Below are 23,181 nucleotides of genomic sequence, written 5' to 3' on the forward strand. Positions count from 1 at the left end.
TTGAATTTAAATACCAACTGAATTATACAGCAACTAAAATAACACACCTAAGCAAAATTTTAATTTAAAACTGCAATGCAACTGGCAAGCAAACATAAAGCAGGATTTAGGCCTCTTAATAATTTAAGTGTGTTATTTAACTCTGACATTTTCATATTGTAAATGATATTTTCATATCATATACGTTTTTGTGGCATTATGTATTTTATGACTATACTTATGCTTAGCCTCAGCTCTCAAATAACAGGCTGTTGTTTAGACAATTGAAGTATGTTTTAAAAACCTTTAATAATTATAATAATGGGAGTTTTAAGATCCCATGTCCTTGAAGTGCTGGCTGTACTTAAAAACATTTTGTTTCAATATTGTGTCACGACTGAGAGCACCGTTTGACATGATTAGGCATGAAACATAAATGAAGGATAACTGTATAATATTTACAAAAGACTATTTTATTAATTACTAATTAATTAATAATTTATTATTATTATTAATTAATTAATTATTAACTGCAAAATCCTGCATGGACTTTTGGACAGACTTTGCATGAAGAAGTGACCTAATACTGTCAGTCCATAATGTAGGACCTACATCTTCGAAAAGAAGACACTTGACAGTGTCACTCTGAACCACTTGGTGGCGCCACAAAATCCTCTAAAACTAACTGCTTGCTTTAAAAAGACTGAGATCATATACTTCCAAGTCTGGCTTCTATATCTTAGAAAAAATAGGCTTTACAGCACATTTATGAATTATAACTATAAAATTCTGTTTGGTTTTATGAATTTTTAAAAATAACCTACAGAGCTACCATCCCAAGTCAAGAACTCTTGTAATCCTTCACCATAAACTCTCCGGTGTTTGGAATGTTAGCATCACCAGGTTGAGAGAGGTGAGGGATGTGTTAACATATGATGTAAGACTGGGAGTCTTTTTCCCAGTGGAATAAAAGAATAGGACACGGTTGACACACACCACACTAACCATGAGTAGAGTGGTTTAAACATCAAACCATAGACCAGCAGCTACACATCTCTGTTTTTGTGCTCTCATACGAGAGTATCAGTCACATCAACGTCCACATGAACTAAGCTGCATGTCTTATGTATTTCCTTGGTCCCAGGTCAGAGCTTCAGTCATTTTTAAATGATACTGCATAATGGTTTAGGGGAATAAACACATTTCGCATGGAACTTTCTGCACTAAATTTCTGATGTTCTTCCATGCATTTAATGCAACACCCTGAAGAAAAAATAGTGTTGAAAGGAAGTATAGAAGATGCAGCGTGTTAACTGGTGAGGTCCTCTATGGGTGAAGGCAGAGCAGCATGTGCGATCAATCCAACGTTTTCACACATAAACCGGCTCACACCCTTCCCCTTGCTCTTCCTCTTCATGGATCTCTTCCTCCTCCAGCTCAGGCTTCAGGCTGCCGGCCCCATCACTGCTGGACAGGCTTTGTGTCGCCTCTAGGGGCTTGGGATAACGGAATGGACAACCATTATCATCAAAAAATCTTCGGAAAGTAAACTCATAGAAGGCATGTTCAGGGTGTTTGCCGTGAGGAGAACAGAGGGTGTCCCAAGTGCGGGTGCTATCCCCACTATCACTCCAGGCCCCTGGGCCTCCCTCCTCTTCCACAGGATCAAAGTTGGATGTATCCATAGGGTGGGCAATCTTTGGTCGATATGGTGCAGGTTGTGTCCGAAGATTGCTGGAGAAATCCACCTCAGAAAAGAATGGGTGAGCCTTTATTTCTCCAGCCCCATTGCCTCCTAGACGCTCTTCGGCAGAGCAGCAGAGCTGGCCAATGATGTCGACTGCCTCTGGGCTCAGTTTTACTTGTGGTGGCACTTGCAAAGTGTTCTCCCAGTTTATCACCTGTTGAGGTAGTGACATCAACAAAAGTTTATTTCTTTAGGTTAAAACTGTTAACGTCAAATATTAATAACTTTAAAGAAAACAAAGATGTGCGGTCCTTTTCCTGCATGGGCATCTTGCCTAATTAAAATCACCCATTCAAAGTCTTCAGGATTACTAGAAATTTCCAAGTATGTTGGGGTTGGTTGGAACTCTGTAGGACACTCACCCTCCAGGAGCAGAAACAGCTAAGAACATGCATACAGATCTCTTACCTTAAGCTGTGTCTCTGTTGGGGTTGAAGCAAGAAAGGGTGGCTGGCCAACCAGCATCTCAAACAGTATCACTCCCACACTCCACCAGTCGCAAAGCTGTGTGTATCCTGTTTATTAAAAGTATTTAAAAGGAGCAATTAAAAGGAGAAAAGTTCTATAGACACTAGCAATTCTTTGTAATTTCCTTATACTTCTGGGTGACTATGTGAATGGTCTTACCTTTGCGCAAAAGCACCTCAGGGGCAATGTAGTTAGGGGTGCCCACCAAAGAATGCGCCAGGCAACGCTGGTGTTGTCGAGTAGCTCTCTGTTCCAAAGTCATCAGCCGGTCACCACAACGGCAATTAGACACATCATCCCAAAAGTCACTTGGCTCCATGCTATCCTGTCGGATATGGTTCCCTATTCAAGCAGTGCAGAAAGACAAGACAACCAATTCATTGGATTTAGTAAACACTGCAACTGCATTTAGGCCTTTTTAAAGGCTATGAGCATCACCTTCTCTTACCTTTTTGGTAATACTTTGAGTTGTGAGTCCAACGGAACCCAGTACACAGACCAAAATCAGTCAGTTTGATGTGTCCATCTAGGTCAATGAGGATGTTGTCTGGCTTGATATCTCTGTGGATGAAACCCATCTTATGCACACTCTCAATTGCCAGTGTTAGTTCTGCCACATAAAACCTGGCTAAGACCTCTGGAAAAACTCCCATACGGATCAGCAAGCTCATCATATCTCCTCCAGGAATGTAATCCATGACAAAATACAGATTGTCTCGATCTTGAAATGAATAGTACAACCTGACTACCCACTCATTGTCAGCCTCAGCTAAAATGTCCCGTTCAGCTTTCACATGGGCTACTTGATTTCGGTTAAGAACATCTTTCTTTCGCAAAGTCTTCATTGCATACAAGGCCCCTGTGTCTACTTTACGGGTTAGACACACCTCACCAAAGGCCCCAATGCCGAGTGTCTTGATTTTGACAAACATTGATTTGTCCATCTTGGCACGTCGTAGTCGATTGTAATTGGACTCCTTCTGGTAAAGCATCTTTCTCATCTGTTCTTGCTCAGCCTCTGAAAGGCCAGCCTAAAAGAATGAAAGAGATTGTTAAAGAGGGGGCTCCGTTTGAAACTAATAAAAACTATACCTTTCTTTGGACAACTTAACTCAACTGTACAGATTAAAGAGTAAACTGTGTCCTTGTGATAAACAGTTCCTGCACAGCTTACCTTGGACATCTCTTGCTCCAGCTGCATTCTGCGATTAAGTTTCTGCTGGTATGTCTTCATCACATTCTCCACATGTTGCTCCATGTAGAACTTGAAGGCAAATGGAGAATAACTCTTAATGCGAGACTCCCTCTTCTCTTCATCACGGGCATTTTTTCGTACAGGCACAGGTGATGTCTGGATCTGCTTCTTATCCTTCACAGCCTTTTCTCCTTTGCCCATCTTCACTTTGTCTTTGGAGATAGGTTCCTCCTGCTTTCCTACCGAGGAACTCTGGATAGTCCTACCTGTACCACTGACCTCTTGAAGTCCACCCATGGCTACAGGCTCTAAGGATGCAGGCTCAGCTCCAGGTCCAGATCCAGGCACAAGTAGTGTTTTGGGGTATGGTGGAGGTGGGCAGCGATGTTCTTGATTGGGCTCCAAGGTAAAAGTCTCATCTGGCATGTATCCAAGAGAATCCTGTGCTTCCGGGGGTTGTGCACTCAGCCACCCTGGATGGCATGGTCCCACTGCTGTCTTCGGCTCAGGCCTCATGACCCGTATACTCTTAACAGGTGGCTGGATTGGTGGAGAGGTCACTGCAGTTATTGTGTTAGGTGGACCCAAAGACGACTCTGGCTTCCCAGCAACACTAGTTGTCGTGGGCAATGTCTGCCTCACAGTCACCTTTTGGTGGTTGTTGAAAGAATTGGTCCTACTGGGGACACGTACCTCCCCTCTGAAGGGTCCTTGTGGCTGCCTGGCAGGAGGAGTCCCCTCAGGACCTTGAGCTCCTGGCCAGTGATGCTCATACAGGTCAAGGTTTAAACTGGCCCTGGAAGGGGTGAGAAGGCCTTGAGGAACATCAGAGAACTCCCCACCCATAGCTCCAGGGGCAACACCTGGGGGGCGCTGCATCATGTGAACCTGGTGTGAGGTGGGGCTGGCTTGGCGTGGGTGTGAATGTGGTGGCAGATATAAGTTGGGAGCATAGCCACCAGGATTTTGGCCCATTGCTGCTTTGCTTGGCATATTGACATAATTTTCTGGAGTTAGTTGGGGCATCTTATTCTGAAAGGAAGCACTTCTTTTGACCCCGTAGCTGGAATTCTCCATCATATGCGATCTGTAGTCATAATGTGCTCCGGGCCCTCCTGAGGGCTGAGACTGGATTTGCATGGGTGGTCCAGGCACACTGTACCCCATCATGGCCTGGTCAATCCCACTAGGGTATCCTTTTTGCTGGGCTGGGCCAGGGGTGTACATTGGATTCCCAGTATTATTTTGAGGAGCCATGTTTGTGGAGTAAGCACCCATACTTGCGGGGCGTCCCATCGGGTTTCCCATGGTAGCACCCTGTGAAGGGTTGGCAGGCGGTGGCATGTAGTTCATGACAGGTGGTCCACCCATGTATGCTCGAGCCATCTCACCTTCTGCCCCATAACTAGCTCCCTCATACAATGGTGCTCCCATTTGGTGATAAGGGGGAAGTGCACTATCCCCACTGCCTTCCATTGCTGTCCTGTGGTCCATCAAATTTGGCATGCCACTTTTTCCTATAGGAAATATTAAAAGGTTCAAATACAGTACATAATTCATGGAGTTATATCAAAGTTTTAGTGTGTGCGTTTTAGTATTCTCTTGCCTGGGGAAGTCTGTTTGATGACACGTACAATTTGTTCAGTGTGAGGATCAAGGTAACTCATTTTGCTAATGTATTCCAATGCTGCCTCAATGTTACGGCTACCAGTCTGTTTCAGGGCACGCATTGCCATTTCCTGTTTCAGAAATTCAAGCAGAGAACTATTAAAACATTTGCAAAGAGCACATCAGAGCATTTTCTGTCACTATGCACCAATAAACACAACTTCTAGACTTTAATTAAAATCACAGAAGATGCTAAACAAGCAGAATTCGATTTTGTCCTTTTACACTAGCTACTAAAATATATTAGTTTGCTACATGCACCAGTGTAACCTAAATTAATTTGCCACTGGAGATAATGAGCCAAAGTAGCATCTTTTACTACTAAGGTATACATAATATACTTTTACTACTCAAATACTGCTCAACATTGGCACTTGTACAGTTTTAGATTTTGTAGTGGACACTAGTGTTTAAGGAAAATGCCCATTTTATACATATTGATTTTCAGATGTACAAAATGTACATGTGAACAAGCATTTAAATAAACCGGCCTATGAACACATACAGTACATAATGGTCAAAATAACATTCCCTGCAGCTGCTTCCTCTGCAAGTTATGCACAAGCTCCTTCCTGTGCCAGGCCACAAGCGTACTATGACCGGAGATTGGCACATTCGACCACACAGTAAGAAACTTGCAATTATTAATGAATTCGATGGAAATAAGTCTCACTATGAATTCACTTCTGATTATTTTAAGTATTTTAAGAATTTTTGTATTATTTATTTATCGTTTCAAAGCAATGTAGAGTATAGCGTTAATTTAAATTATTTATTTAGAGGCTAAATAGAGAATAAAGAGAATATATAGAGAATAAAGAAAAGTAATTCTCCTCGGCTTATGATTACCTTCATGCAACAACTCTGTTTCAACCTGAAGAGATCTTCAAATTAATCAAAAGTTTTCCTTGTCACATTTTGTGAGGAGTGTGATCCAAGAGAAAACTCAAACATGTAAAGTATTCTATGAGTAGAGACCCACACCTATATGAGGAAATCCCCTTGAATGGCATATGATCTCATTCAGAAGACATTCTGCCCAAGTCAATTTCTACAGCAGTGCAACAAGCTGTGTTACGCAGCCTCTGGTGGGCAAACTTCATACCACACTAAGCATGCCATGGAAAGAAGAAAGTGCCTAATTCAGCACATACTTGTGCATTTTGACCTCTATGTATTCAAAGAAATGCAGACTGGCAAAATAAAATAAAGAAAAAGTTACAATGGTAAAGACTGTTATGGTATTTCTGAGCTTTGGTCAAACAATGCTGAAACTTATGTCTAAGTAAAAACTGAATGGGTGTAAACAAGCAGGCATACAAACAGAGGGCACACTCAGTATTTCAGCGCCACATCCACACACATTCTACACATTCCCAGAATAGTTTAGAATTACCCTTATGTGTATCTCCACTAGCATGTCTAAATGCGTGTTCACCCATTTGCTGGAACTACGGTTAGTACTGTACAAAACACACAGTCTGTGATCGCTGTTTCAGAAGTGCCAGCACTTTCTGTTGCATTCCATCACTGTCCGCTCCAAGGGTGTGTGCCTTCACATCCCTCTTAGTGATTTAAAGGCGCCACTCTCTCTTTTTAAAACACACACACACACAAAACAGTCCACCATTGACTTTAGTCTGGTTTCGGGAAGGGCTGGGTCTGGTTTGGCCCCAGGTCAGAGTTTCAGCCCTGACCTCCACTGTCAAGGCGACAGATGTTCAGGACATTCCACGAGCCAGGAAGCAAGAATTCCAGCTATGTGGAAGTCTATGCCTCAATCTAGCTTCAAATTGTGTCTCCCCCCTCCCCTCTTTATTTTTGAGAGCATTCTGTTCTAGTGTGTCTTCAGAATTCATTTGGACTGTTCCAAAATATCCCGCTTGTATTTACACCCTCGTCATGACCACAAGCCGCAATGCTACACTAGACGTTCAATTTCTGACTGTGGTGTCTCTAAGTACACACATGAAAACACAAGCTTTCTCCTTTAAAAAGCACCCCCCACACACACACACTTTCTACTTAAAGTGACATAAGTATTTTCATACATTATTCGCTGTTCTTTCTGAAAAGCTTCCACTTTGACCCAATTTCTGAAACACATTCCGTCATTTAACTTGAGAATGAAAACCATATGGAGGACTCTGAGATTTTGGACCGGATGGACATTATCATCAGCGAATGGATCCATAAGTGCTCAAACAGCAGATCATTGTGCTCACACTGCCATTGTCATGGGTTCGATTCCTCTGACATGCATAAGCTGATGAAATACATACAATGCGATAGCAATGCTAATTTTTCAGCAGTCATTATAAAAATCTTAAGTGTCACGTCAGCAGAAATGTATTAATATTGTTATTTATTTATATTATTTATGTTAAAAACATGGTGGCATGATGGCTTAGTGATTAGCACTGTCGCCTCACAGCTAGAAGGTCACTGATTTGAGTCCCAGCTGGGCCAGTTGGCATTTCTGTGTGGAGTTTGCATTTTCTCCCCGTGTTTGCATGGGTTTTGTCTGGGTGCTCTGGTTTCGCCTACTCCAAAGACATGCGCTATAGGTGAATTGAATAAACTAAATTGTCCGTAGTCAGTGTAAGCTGTTTCCCAATACTGGGATGTGGCTGAAAGGGCATCTGCTTCGTCAAACATATGCTGAAATAGTTGGCAGTTCATTCAGCTGTGGCGACTTCTGAAATAGAGACTATGCCAAAGGAAAATGAATGAATGAATGATGAAAACAACAGGTGTGCTGCTTCATATTTTAAGAGCTTTGATGAAAAAAGTGTATGAAAGAATTTTATAATGAAATCTTTTGTAACACTGGAAGAGTTTTTACTTGGACTTTGATCAATTTCATGTACCTTTTCTTAAAATTAAATATTTAAAAAGATTAATAAAAACATATAATAATAGTCTGTGATGTTATAAAAATTTTATCATTAGCTCTGCCCTTCTTTTGAGATGACATTCACTATCTATCTTACTTTTAAAGCAAGATTCCACCAAACACTTGGTTCATTTGTGATGCATAACCTCCACTTTTCATGATCCAATCAATTCCGAAAGTGTGAACTAGGGCTGCACAATATATCGCTTCAGCATCGATGTCACAATGTGCGAATCCACAATAGTCACATCGCAGGGTCTGTACTGTCAAGCTGGGATTATAATTACCCAGTTCAGAGCATATGATTTGATTGCGAAGGTTAATCCTAATATAAGTTTAGAAGACGTTTTATTTGCAGTGTTTTTATGGCCTGAAGATTTCAAAAACCATTTCAGAACAAGAAATTATAAAGTTTGCCACTTGGTGAATGATTGTCTTTATTTATACACCAAAGGCTCCTTGCAGTCTTATTTTACATTTGATTTTTGAATTTCTGTACTGTTAAACTTCACTGAAAACCATAAAGTGTAGCTTATTTTATTTGTATTATTGTTCTGTATCCATGCTTTAATTTGTTCATTTTATTTATTTATCATTTTTAATTAATTAATTTATGATTTAAACATAGTATACACATAACATTTACTTAGAATGTTTACATTCACAAAAAAATAGACAAAGAGAAAAAATAATAATAGATAAATTACATTAATAAATAAATAACAGTGACAGCTTAAAAAAAAAGATAATACATTACATTAAAAAAACAAAAGTAGATAATTAAATAAATAAACTCCAGCATAAAGACAATAACTACAACAAAGCCCCTGACAGCATTTCAAAGATCAAGTATGTTTCGAATGCCCAGGTCTGTTGGAAAATGTCTGATTTCAACTGCAAATCTGCAGTCATTTTCTCAAATATATATATATTCTCAAATCTGATTCAGCCTCTGTGTTTGAACTGTATATATATATAGTGCCAATAGGTGAGACTTACTGAATTGATCAGGGGGGAAGCCATCAAGCAAAAAATTCTGGATGCATTGGTATGTCGTATCGTAAAACTTTACTAATCTCCCTAACCTCCTTCCGATATATTTGTATTTTGGTACATTTCCCAAAATATGTGAACATAGTCTTCAACTTCTCCACAATCTCTCCAGCACTGTGATAATTGTGAAGAACTATTGAATTTGGCAACCACTAATGGAACTCTGAAGAACCTCATCTCCATCTTCCAGCCTGCTTATACCCTTATGACAATTTTGCATACTTGTTCCCACATATCATCGTCTATTATAGTGTTTAACTCTAATTCCCAATTTCTTTTGATATAATAAGAGTTATCGGATTTATCCTGCATTAATTTTCTATATAAATGACCAACATGTAATTTGTTTATTTGGAGAAATCGTTGTATATTTTATGCAGATGCACTCGCCTACAATATCCCAGTCAAACTCCCAATCAATTCTTTCCAAATTGAGTTAAGTTATCTTCATTCATTTGCTTGTCGGCTTAGTCCCTTTATTAATCTGGGGTCGCCACAGCGGAATGAACCGCCAACTTATCCAGCATTTGTTTTAAGCAGCGTATGCCCTTCCAGCCGCAACCCATCTCTGGGAAACATCCACACACACTCATTCACACTCATACACTATGGACAATTTAGCCTATACCCAATTTACCTGTACCACATGTCTTTGGACTGTGGGGAAAACCGGAGCACCCAGAGGAAACCCACGCAAACGTAGGGAGAACATGCAAACTCCACACAGAAACGCCAACTGACTCAGCCGAGTCTCGAACCAGCGACCTTCTTGCTGTGAGGCGACAGCACTACCTACTGCGCCACTGCGTCGCCCAGTTGAGTTATCTTGTGAAATGATATTCACAATGCAATATGAATCGCAAAAAAAACAAACTTTTGCAATGTCAGTTCCTGTCCAATATCGTGCAGCTCTAAAAGCTCTGCCCAACATTAATCCTTGTAAAATATCGCATTTCCCTCAGAAACAACACCTATTTCAAATGCCAGAGTTGACTTTAAATGTAAAAAAAAGCTATGATACAAAGCTTGTGGTTGTAGACTGGTCATATTTGGTTGCAGGAGAAGGCTAATATAAACATTTAGGCCAAGTGCCAACATGATATGCCAACACACACTACACATGTATCAAATCACACATATTTCCCAAGTACACAAACATCACATGCATGATGTATACAGGCAGTGTTTAGGATCCTATGCTCAAAACCACAAATCCACAACACATGTCATGCTCATCTTCATCCTGTACCCCCTCCCACCCCTTTCATTCCCCCAACCAAAACATTTCCGCCTTCAAAGGTGGTTATGTAACCACTGGCCGCATTGCTGGGTAATTTGTGAGGCGAAAAACCAACGATAATGATCAAACCAAAGAAGCGCAGGGAAGAACCAGAGGCGGCCATTTACCTTCCTGGAATGTGCGGAGGGTCAATGGAGAAACACAAGCCCCAGTCACTAAACTAAAAATACCAAGTCACACACCATGACTGAGTCATTTCACAATAATCACTTTATTACTATTAATAAAAACATGCAAAAAAAAATGCCCAAACCTTGGGATGGGAGGTCTAGGTGCATGCGGTGTACGACTCAAGAACTGACTCACACTAAATCTGAATATGAGGGAGACACAACGTCAGACAGGCTAAGCCACAAAACACAAATTTCATGTTTTTGTATAAAAAAAACAAACAAAAACAAACCGTCAGCCCACACATAAGGACAAAACATGCCAGGGATCAAGTGTCTCTGCTTTCCAGGGGAAACGCCCATTTACTACTGAACTGAACACTTCCTCTTAGTGTGTGAGTGTTGTACATGCTGTAATAAAGGCAGGGTAAGACTAAGACAATCCATCTAATGATTGTGAAATTCACACATCTGTGAGATATAACACTCACAGTCTTCAGAGATACCGAGTGCCTTTTTTTTGTCCTTTTTATGGCTAGTTTTTCCCTCAAGGGCAATCTAAATAATTAATAAACAAATAAACAAACCAATGTTTATTAATAGGACTGTCACAATTAGTAAATAGTCATCTAATTAATTAATCGACTGTTTAAATGAATAATTATTTATAATTTAACATCATTTCTGTGAAAACCCATATAAACTTAATACATTTGATTTGATTTATTTCGAACAGAAAAATCATACACAAAACAGTTCTTTCAACAAATACATTTCAACATGGTCGAAATGGAGCAGGGTGAAGCACAAGCTTTTTAAATACATTAGTTTATAATCTAATTCCTTTTTTTTTTATATATACGCCCAAGAGTATATACCAATGTATAATCTGGAACCTAATTGATAATATTGACACATTTATTAAATGAAATGTCAGTTTAAATGGGAAAATAATTCAGCCAGCATCAGGACCGACATTGAAAGATAAAATAGTCAAGAATGTACGCAAACAACATGATCCAAATCAAGTCTGTCTCCATACTACACTTCATCTGATAGCATGTTTCAGCTTCCAGAGACCTAAAAAAGCCCCATTCCAGTCTCTATTTAGCCCTGTCATAAAGGCAGCACGGCTCCCTTCAGCGAGGCCTCGTAATTCCACTGGGCCGTGGTGGATTTCTCAGTGGTGTTGTGCATGGGCTTGAGCACAGCATTCCTCACATGCCGAATGCAATCACAGAGCCGCTCTCTGAGCTCCATCTCAACATTAGAAGCAAAGCCCCAACACATATTCATTAACGGCCTGACAAGGGCTCTGTATTAGAGAGTCTGAAACAAAGCACACTAAACACGCTCCCTTTTAAACTACAAGGCCTTGCATGTCTGACAGGCGTGAATAAACAACATACTATTAAAAAAGGCATAGTATGCATAAAATTGCCGTCATTCATTCATTCATTTCTTTTCGGCTTAGTCTCTTTATTAAACCGGGATCGCCACAGCAGAATTAACCGCCAACTTATCCAGCATACGTTTTACGCAGCGGATGCCCTTTCAGCTGCAACCCAACACTGGGAAACACCCATTCACTGTTGCCAGTTTAGTTTATTCAATTCACCTATAGCGCATGTCTTTGGACTGTGAGGGAAACCGGAGCACCCGGAGGAAACCCCCGCGTCATTTCAAATAGCTACCCAAAATGTAAAATATCTGTCATCGTATGTATATTTTGTATATTTACCATTTAGATTTTAATTTTAGATTATATTTTAGTAACCTGTTTATGTATACATATACATATATATTTACATACATATATATATATATATATATATATATATATATATATATATATACACACACACACACACACACACATATATATATATATATATATATATATATATATATATATATATATATATATATATATATATATATATATATATATATATACACACACACATATATATATATATATATATATATATATATATATGTATATATATATATATATATATATATATATATATATATATATATATATATATATATATATATATATACACACATATACATATATACACATACATTATATATATATATATATATATATGTGTGTGTGTGTGTATGTGTATATATATATATATATATATATATATATACACACATATACACACGCATATATATATTCCATGTTAGTTCAAATTAGCCAAACTATTTTTGATTGCTTCAGCTAGCAGCATTTTGTGGAATGTGTCTGTTTTTCAACCATACAATGGAAATCATTGGTCAGCAGAACTGTTCTGTCACCAACATTCTTCAAAATATCTTCCTTTGTGTTCCACAAAACAGACAGTTATTCAGGTTTGGAACAACATGTGTTCATGGGTAAATGATGACTCTTTACTTCTGAGTAAACTATACCTTCTAAAATTCATCCAATTAAATACAAGGACTGGAGCGCAAGTAACACATTTAACTAAAAAGTGATTGCACAATGGCCAATATTGCACACAGCAACACAAATACGCAACAAACAGTTACAAAATACTAGGGCAGTATATTCTAGTAAAGTATTTGTTTATTAACTGATCCATGATTAACTAAAACTCATATTAGGATAAAGAAAGTTAGTTAAAGACAGAAATAAACCACATGACACAAGCCTGCATATATGTTTGTGTTTTGAATCAGATCTGATTTGGCTTCTGCCACTTCCTGTGGGGTAGAGATGTTCCACTGAGCTCCTCAAAAAAAAGCTAAATAGCCAAATACATTGTCAAAACTGCCATTTCAACATTTAGCACTCAGTATTATGTAATGATTTCAGATTTGGCTGCATAGACAGCACTGAATCAGTCAATATCTACTGTAGGGCTGCACAATATATTGATTGAGCATCAGTATCGCAATGGATGTATCCACAATAGTCACATCGCAGGATTACATGGGATTATGATATTATAGTCGAACAGTTCACGATTTGATGAGTCATTGCAAATTTTAACCATTTATTTATCAATTAGTTTATCATCTGCGTGTTTTTTTAGGCATGTGACCGTGTGAGCATTTCAAGCCACTTTAAATTGTTTAAGCACAAGAAATTATGTTTGCACCTTTAAGAAAAATGTATTTTATTTATGTGCATATACGATGAATATAAACTATACAGTGTTATTTTACATTTGATTATTCAGTTTGTGCCCGGATACTGCTGAATACTGCTAATCTTTGCTCTATTATATTTTATGCAGATGTGCTCTCCTACAAAATCATCACATTTAATTTAATATTATGTATTCTTCTCAATTAGATCTATTCATTACATCTGGTGAAATTATACTCAATGTCACATTATGTATCGCAGAAAAATAAAATATTGCAATGTCAGTTTTTTCCAATATCATATTGGCCTGATCTACTGGCCTAATCTTCAAAGCTGCATATTTCCCAAGCACTGCTCACGGCTAAAGAATTTTCACAAACATTTCTAAATGCATGACGTTTATGATGAGTAAGATGAGCATATTTAAAAAAAAAAAAACCCTGGCCAGAATCAATATAATTAAAAAAGATATGAGAAACACAAATAGAAAAAATAATAATTGTGTGTGTGTGTATATATATATATATATATATATATATATATATATATATATATATATACACATACACACACACTCAAACGCCAGAGTGGTTTTTCCTTAACTATATATATATATAGTTAAGGAAAAACCACTCTGGCGTTTGAGTAAAGCATAATTTTGTTTATTTTGTAAATTACTGGTATTCGTTTCAAAATTAAACAAGAAAAAAATTATTTAGATAACTTTTTATTTAAATCTATAAAATAAAATGTCATGTTTGTTTATATACATTTTTAGAAAACACAATGCCAGTGTTTTTACTTCAGATGAGTTCATTTGGAGTAAAAGCGCTGATTTTCAATCATACCAAATCAAAACGTTTGTTATTCTGACAATTGTCGTTTTTTTTATTGAAATAAGCATTATCACACCTTTATAGAATAAAACAAACATCAACATTTTACTGAAACACAGGGCTAATGTCGTACATCCAGACAACTGAGAAGTTTCAAGTGGTCTCTTATTTTTTCCTTAAACTATATGTTATTGTTATTATCAAGTTACTGTTAACTTTTTACAATTCATATCACATTATATACAATTATCGATTTGTATTTAGACTGTATAAATAGTAAAAAAAAATGTTTATAAAACAAAGACTTTTACCTGATCGCAACCAGCATTGACCAGATCCTGTAGCATCTGTCTGCTGACTTCACCGGGATGCCCGGAGCTGGATCCTGGACCCGAATCATTGGCATAGGGCCTCAGAGACTTGCGGATCTCTCGCAGGGCACTCTGGTAGTTGTTGAACTTCTGGGGAGGCCGGAGCTGCTGTTGTCTGGCAGCCTGGTCTTTGCCCTTTGAGTCTCCACCTCGACCACCCTCTCCTCGAGAGCTGCCTCCATGAAGCGCCTGACTCACCAGCTTCGCCGGCTGTTTCAGACCCTCCTTGATGTCCTGCAGGCGCTGGCGTGTGTTGCCCACATATGGAGTGGCAGGGAACGTCTTCGGCCTCATGAGTGAACGTGGCCTGTTTTCTCACACACAAACTCTTCACACTTGGAAAGACAGAAAGATCCAGTTAGTGAGCTGGAAGTTGCATCAGGTCAAAAATGGAAAAAACCAAAAGAAAAACATTACTCTGGTATATTAAAGGACGATTACAGACACAAACAATACTGTTGGAATAGGTTTCAGAACAATTTCTACCGGTTAATGAACAATAAAAAACTGACCAATCAGAATCCATCCTGCTTTAAAGAATGTAAACGACTAAGTCACCTTGCTATATATATATATAAACATTTACTGTAATACATGTTGTTGTGTGTATATATATATACACACACCTATATATATATATATATATATATATATATATATATATATATATACAGTTGAAGTCAGAATTATTAGCCCCCCTTTGATTTTTTTTTTTTTTATTCTATTATAATTATTTCCCAAATGATGATTAACAGAGCAAGGAAATTTTCACAGTATGTCTGATAATATTTTTTCTTCTGGAAAAAGTTTTATGTGTTTTATTTCGGCTAGAATAAAAGCAGTTTTTAATTTTTTAAAAACCATTTTAATGTCAAAATGATTAGCCCCTTTAAGCTATATTTTTTCGATAGTCTACAGAACAAACCATCGTTATACAATAACTTGCCTAATTACCCTAACCTGCCTAGTTAACCTAATTAACCTAGCTAAGCCTTTAACTGTCACTTTAAGCTGTATAGAAGTGTCTTGAAAAATATCTAGTCAAATATTATTTACTGTCATCATGACAAAGATAAAATAAATCAGTTATTAGAAATGAGTTATTAAAACTATTCTGTTTTGAAATATGTTTAGAATATATCTCGCCGTTAAACAGAAATTGGGAAAAAAAAATAAATAAAACAGTGGGGCTAATAATTCAGGGGGGCTAATTATTCTGACTTTAACTGTATATAGCTATTTTTAGTGGTGGGCCGTTATCGGCTTTAACGTGCTGCATTAACGCGGGACTCTTATCGCGCGTTAAAAACATATCGCCATTAATCTACTCTCAAAGTTGGGTTGGGAGCTTGGTCGATTCTACGCAAGCTGTGATGACTTTCACCTTGAAATTTTAGCGCAGATGTGTACCTGACCGGTGAGCCATCTGACAAAAAAAGTGCCCTTCTGAATTAAATCAGCAGGATGCCCTCCTGGATCTTTCACTTACTTCGAGGGCACTACTGACTACGTTTATATGGACATCTGTAATCTAGTTATTTGCCTTAATAGACAATAATATAATTACGGTGTTTACGTGACGTGCTTTTATGTAAGAGTTTCCTGTAATTTTGAGTGACTTTAACTGCAGTTCAGCAGCTTCACTCATGAACATTTAACAATTTACGTTAACAGTTTAACTCATGAACATTTCAATCAAACTGAGGTCTGACCCAACTGAGTCTGGTTTCTCTCAAGGTTTTTTTTTCTTCACTTTCGCCAATTAGTGAAGTTTTTTTTCCCTCTCCGCTGTCGCCACTGGCTTGCATGGCTCAGGATCTATAGAGCTGCGCATCGTTGGATTTGCTCTTTAGTGTTTGGACTCTCAGTAGTGATTTTAATCCACACTGAACTAAGCTAAACTGAACTGAACTTAAACACTACAAACTGAACTACACTGTTCCTATTTACTATGACCTTTTATGTGAAGCTGCTTTGACACAATTTACTACTACTGATACAATTATAAGCGCTATACAAATTAAGGTGAATTGAATTGAATTATTAGATGCAATTAAGGAGTAAGGACTGGTGAGAGTTATGGAATTCAATAACGCACACCAAATGGAAAGAAAAGAACATCTGCATTTCGCGATGTACGTGTGGTCTAATGCGCCACCTGGCTTAAGAAACACGTTCTCAAAGACTTACATTTAGTCATTATTTGGGAAGCACACATATTCTGAATGGCTTAGGCAGAATTCAATGAAGCCATTTTAATTTAGATTAATCTAGATTAATTCCAAGATTACAGTGAGATTATTCTAGATTAAATTAATCTATGCCCACCTATACTATATTTACAATTATCATTCCTGGTTTGACTGGCATTGTGTTTGTTAAATAACTATTACTAAATTAATGTCAAATAGGCTTCCAGCAGCCCTATAAAATGTTTTACCTTTTTTCTTAAAGTTTACAAACACTACAACAAAAAACTTGAATTTTGCTTTTCTCACTCAGCATCAAATTACGTAAATTCATAAAATCATCCCAAAAAATTTAAAATGTTATAATTAAATTAGCAACATTATATAATTATTCATTATAAACAAATGTGTACTATAAATGCTAAGCCTAAGCTAATTTAAGCTGAATCTAGCTGGGTAAACGTGTTTCTCATTCAGCACCAATCTAGATGTGTGGTGCTTATGCATGTTTTGCTTGCTTGATGATGAATCCATTTTGTCTGAATGTGTTAAAACTAAAATAATGGCTCATTAGTTCATTTTATTTAATGTAATTACTAATAGAAACTAAGTATTAACCATATTGTACAGTATTTATTAATTTGTTTATTAATCATTTGCTTAATAAAAACCAAAGTTGTACTTGTTAACATTAGTCAATATATATGATGTAACTAATAATCTTAACTAACATTAACAGACGTGAATTATACTGTAATAAATGCATTGTTAATTTTTTGAACCTCATGTTAGTAAATAACTTAACATTAACTAATGGACCATTATTTTAAAGTGCTATGGATTTTTTTCATAACACTTATTTACGGCCAAATTTGACATTAAATTTGGGATGATGTAATGGTGGCAACAGAAAAGAAATATTCATGCTTTTACCTGGCTTCAACTGATTGATCAAAAGATTGATTTTTATACACATACAAATGTACTCACTATTCATTCCACTTAAATTTGCAAAAACTAATAAGCTAACTTAATTCCTTCATGTTGCCCCAACACAAATCAGTTGTGTGGAACCAAGTGTATTAATAATAATTAACAAGCTAGAACGCTCAAATGTTTAACCTTATGAGTTACAATATTTAAAGCCTGATTACAATATCTGACACTAAATTAAATGACTCCAAATCTTCTTTAAAATCAAAGTATACACAACGTATATTGTTGCATTGTTTGTTCAATCCTACAAAATAAGCCAAACAACTGTACACACCCAGACTCAATCTGACCTGAATAGATAACACAGGCTGCAGTGGGAAAGATGCGAGCGAAGATTAGCACTGCTGTTGTCACTAGTCTTTGTAGCTGCTGCCTCGTTGGCTCTGGCGTGCGCTGGATGCAGGTCTACTCACATCCCAGCAACCCTTTCAAGGCTCACACTCCCCCTCCTCCAAAGACATGTGAGGGTTTACGTCGGCATGCTTCTTCCATCCCAGTCTGGTATGCATGTTTGCCTGTGGGGACAGTGGTGGTCAGAAGGGGAGATTTGGGCAAGTCAAAGGCCCTGCATCATTACTCTATGTCAAATACTGAAGATTGATTAGACATCAGCCCCTCTGTCAGAGCTTTATAACGAAACACAAGCAGGTCAGCTACTGTCTTGAAGCAACAGTTGGGTGTTTTAACGTAAAACCCTCCATTTAGATATCAAAATCTAACTACTACACAAAACAAACAATAACATGCTTTATATATACTAGGGCTGCACAATATATCGCTTCAGCATCGATATCGCAATGTGATCATTTGCAATAGTCACATCGTGAGCATACGCAATGTCAAGTCTGGATTATAATTCATCATTTTGCAAGCGTTTTTGAGGCCTTTGACTGTATGAGGGTTTTAAAAACATTCAGGCCTATAAGAAATTGTACCGTTTGTAACTGACAAATGAATAATGATTGAATTGTTAATAAAACAAAGACTATGCAGTATTGTTTTACATTTGATTATTCAATTACTGTACACCTGAATACAGTTCGACTCACCGGTAAAAAAAAAAAACAACACTGTTTATTTAATTGGTAAATTTTTCTTTACTGAATTTATCTTACGCTTGTAGATTGTTTCTTATATTGTATGCATATGTACTCCCCTACAGAATCATCATAATCAATCTAAAATTATAAATTCTTTCCAAACAGTTATTCATAATTGTATTTATATTGCAATAAAAAATAAATAAATAAATAAATAAAATAAAATAAAAAAATCGCAGAATAAAAAATATCGCAATGTCAGATTTTTCCAATATCGTGCAGCCCTAATATACAGCATATTTAGCCTCATATTAATGCTTCTGCAATTTATAAAATGTATGTTTTACATGGATGCAGTTTTTACATTTTTCTTTTTAACAATAAATCCTAAACTGAAAAAAACTATCATTTCCCCATAAAAACCCTTAACATAAATTAAATTATAAAATAGGAAATGTTTCTTAATAGCATACTAGGATGATTTCTTAAGAATGAAGACAATGAAGAACACTTGATAATTCAGCTAGAATCAGGAATAAATAATAAAAATATATATTTTAAGTCATATTATTGTATGTTTACTTAATTTCAAAAACATTAAATAAGATACTGAACCAAAAAACTTTGATCAATATGTGTGAAAAGACTTTTTCTGGCTGAAAACATTCTTATTTATGAGGAAAAAAACACAGATGAAGGTTTTATAACTTTGACTTCAAGCTCTTCAATATTCTTTCTTATAATTTTTTCTTAGACTTAGTCCCTTTATTCTTTAGGGGTCGCCACAGTGGAATGAACCACCAACTTATCCAGCATATGTTTTAAACAGCGGATGCCCTTCTAGCTGCAACCCAGTACTGGGCAACATCCATACACACTCATTCACACTCACACACTACGGACAATTTTCTTTAATCAATTCACCTATCGTGTTTGGACTGTGGGGAAACCGGAGCACCTAGAGGAAACCCACAGAAACACACGGAGAACATACAAACACCACACAGAAATGCCAACAAACCCAGCCGGGACTCGAACCAGCGACCTTCTTGCTGTGAGGCGACAGTGCCAACCACTGAGCCACCGAAGCTCTTTAATATTACATTCAAATGTAAACTTCTATAGAAAATAACTCAAATGTAAAACTGGAGGCATCATGAAATGTCTTGTCATGTCTTCACTTTATGCTGGATATAATCAAAGATCTTTACACAGTATTTTCCATGGATCTATTCAATATGTAAGAACAACCCAATGTCTAGAGCATTCATTCACACACTAATAGATGATCACAGACGATCTCGAGAAATTCATCCATTAGAAAACTAAACTGAAATGAGTTCATATTTATTATCATACAAACTGGCTAACTCACCATATTTATTACATTGACCACACATGGCAGTGAGTGTATGCATGTATGTTACCTTGTTTCCACCATAGAATAAAAGTAATAAAGCTATTGTTATTATTGATAATAACTGCAAGTTTATATCTTGCACTTTGTGGGGATTAAAGTAATTTGTCACCTTTAAAAATTAAACTCAGAACTGAAGATAAAAGTAGTATGAAAAAAAAAGTATTTAAAATATGTACTGCTAATTTTCTGCTTTATGAATTCCACAGAAATTCATCGATATTCAAAACAACCATTAAAGACCTTTTACGCTCAATGTATACTGATTTTTATCTAAAGCTGCATTATCTTTAAATTATTACCATTTTATAATTGTGTTTAATTATTACTTATGGAAAGAGCAAGCCAAACAACCCTCCACATATAATTTATTACAATGTCCTTCATTTATTATATGCTGGCAGTGGCAAATAATGCTAATGTACGGTATTCTGGCAGTGGCACTGGCAAATAAAGGGTTAAATTTAGAAAAATTTGATTGAATATTTTTCATATTGCTGATATTTGTCACAAAGTAGAAAGTATTAAGTCTGGAATCCACATTTCAAGAACACAATATCATAATGGCATGAATATTTGGCCCCTCTCTCTACAGTTTGTTCCTCGAACTTATAATCACTACTGTATAATCACATGCCCAAAATTCAGACAACACACAAAAACAACAGGCGTAAATATGAAAACAATTCCCAACACATGTCATCATCATCATCATCATCATCATCACACATCCAACAAGAAAAAGGGGATAATTTCGTGGGTGGAGTGAATTATACGGTTTCAAAACAATAAACGTGTAATGCGATCGCCCCGCTGTAGTACATCATCTAAACTTACAGTACGGCTAAAAAACATCTGATTTTGGGAGAACATCTGACGGCGCGAGACACATAAACAAAACCCTGCGGGAAGCAGAGCTGGTTTTGATACGCACGAGTAAAAATACAAACTTTACGTTACCTGCAGCTCATGGCAGCGTCGACTTCATCACCAAAATAACAAACCTCTCAATTAATGTAGACATACGTTGTATTATAAACGTTAGTTACACATTTGTTACGTTGAGTTTCGACAATTTGTCTAACATATTTATCAATTAAGTCACTTATTACACCACACAAACGTCTTGTTAACATACACAATCGCATATTATCCCCTTTAAATGAGCAATTATTGAGTATTCAAAATGCTTCCATAAGTACAAAGTACCGTTAACACGGTTAACAGTCGTGGGGCCTAGAGGACGGTCCCAGCGCTTCAGAGGGACTGGAGCGAGAGGAACGCAGATCCGCTGGAGCAAATCCGCATTCCAGCGCAGGGAGAATGTGCTGTTCACTCCTATCCCGCTTTAAATGAGCAACACGGCTTATTTACTCGACTTACACACCATTTACGAGCGCAAACCAAATGCAGTATCTCCTGAAACCAACTAATGCCCAGCGTTTTGAAAAGTTGATAAAGTTTTGAGCGACTCACCATGTGATAAAAACGGTGCCTTATTCCAAGGAACTGATTTAAACTTCAGTAAGGTTGCGGATTATCTGTCTAAAGATTTGTTGGCCTTTCTTCGTTCTCTCATAAAAAACACGGAGTGAAAATCATGGGATTGTCCTCCATTTTCTCGCCACTCACGGCAGAATTAGAATGCAGTACAAAGTTGGACACTTACTGCATTGTTAACATTCCAGAGGAGTCACGTGAGGCGGCCATGCACGTCAGCGCTGCACATACCCTGGGCGGGGCTTCCGACATTTACAACGCTGAGATTCTGATCTGATGCACACTAGCAGATAAGTGTAATAGAAGGAGTATATTTTACTATATCCCTACTGTACTAGTCTATTTTGAGTTGCCCGCATATGCATTAATGTTATATCTAAATAGTGAATGTAATAACTAAATAGTGAACTAAATAGTTCCCAAATCCTACGTGGGCTTCTCACTCAACGGATTGTTGCATTGCTTTCTTTAATCAATCACTGGTTTGTCTTAAGTCCTAAAAGAAATCAAATATTACATATAATCAAGAGACCACACGGTGCTTAGTTTGTAAAACGGTAGATGTATAGTTGACACATGCTATTTCATGTTGTAAATGAATAAAATAACACTTTTATCTGATCTTTCAATTCACCATTATTTGTGTAGCGCTTTTACAATGTAGATTGTGTCAAAGCAGCTTCACATAGGAGATCATAGTAAATTGCAACAGTGTAGTTCAGTTTTCAGAGTTTAAGTTCAGTTCAGTTTAGCTCAGTTCAGTGTGGTTTAATAATCACTACTGAGAGTTAGTGCTCTACTGAAGAGCAAATCCATCCATCGATGCGCAGCTCTACAGATCCCGAACCATGCCAGCCAGTAGCAACCGGCGAGGAAATAACCAATTTCACCAATTGGCGAAGGTGAAGAATTAAAAAACCTTGAGAGAAACCAGGCTCAGTTGGGCATGACCATTTCTCCTATGGCCAAACGTCTTGTGCAGAGCTGCAGTCTAGGCGCCGGAGGCTGGAGAATGCTGGACCTCAGTGAAGACTCGTCTGTCCCTGGAGCGTCACAGGAATCAGTCTCATTTATTTACCTTGTAAAATGTACTTTAAACTGGTATCACATTATTTAGATGGTCCCTTTAATACATTTTGTTGAATTTAAGTTACATTGCATCTACATGCCAACTAATTTTCATTAGCTTATAGGTAGACTGTTAGGGTTGGGGTTAGGGTTAGTGTAAGTTGACATGTATCTGCAAAGTTTCTTATAGTCTGCAAAGTTTCTTAAAGTTTCTTATAGTTAAATGTCTGTTGAAGGAG

The 23,181-nt window shown here is 37.2% G+C and overlaps 1 protein-coding gene across 2 annotated transcripts in view; it reads right to left on the reverse strand.

The window, feature by feature from the left end:
• lats2 (large tumor suppressor kinase 2) overlaps window positions 1-22,053 on the reverse strand; it is a 22,797-nt gene extending 744 nt beyond the window's left edge. Inside the window, exons 1-9 of one of the 2 annotated variants that reach the window (XM_056465141.1) lie at window positions 21,851-22,053; window positions 18,208-18,432; window positions 14,673-15,067; window positions 4,996-5,128; window positions 3,369-4,906; window positions 2,643-3,225; window positions 2,354-2,536; window positions 2,135-2,241; window positions 1-1,880 (exon numbers count right to left, since the gene is read on the reverse strand). The exon at window positions 1-1,880 is cut by the window's left edge and continues 744 nt beyond it. In XM_056465141.1, coding sequence (XP_056321116.1) covers window positions 1,350-1,880; window positions 2,135-2,241; window positions 2,354-2,536; window positions 2,643-3,225; window positions 3,369-4,906; window positions 4,996-5,128; window positions 14,673-15,026 — 3,429 coding nt within the window. In that variant the 5' untranslated portion in view covers window positions 15,027-15,067; window positions 18,208-18,432; window positions 21,851-22,053 and the 3' untranslated portion in view covers window positions 1-1,349. Of the gene's footprint in view, window positions 1,881-2,134; window positions 2,242-2,353; window positions 2,537-2,642; window positions 3,226-3,368; window positions 4,907-4,995; window positions 5,129-14,672; window positions 15,068-18,191; window positions 18,433-21,850 lie in introns of both variants that reach the window. The other variant, XM_056465142.1, reaches the window with a different exon arrangement.
• Between the last annotated feature and the right edge of the window lie 1,128 nt (window positions 22,054-23,181).

Source organism: Danio aesculapii, chromosome 9 (assembly GCF_903798145.1).
Source record: "Danio aesculapii chromosome 9, fDanAes4.1, whole genome shotgun sequence".
In the NCBI taxonomy this organism is placed as follows: Eukaryota; Metazoa; Chordata; class Actinopteri; order Cypriniformes; family Danionidae; genus Danio; species Danio aesculapii.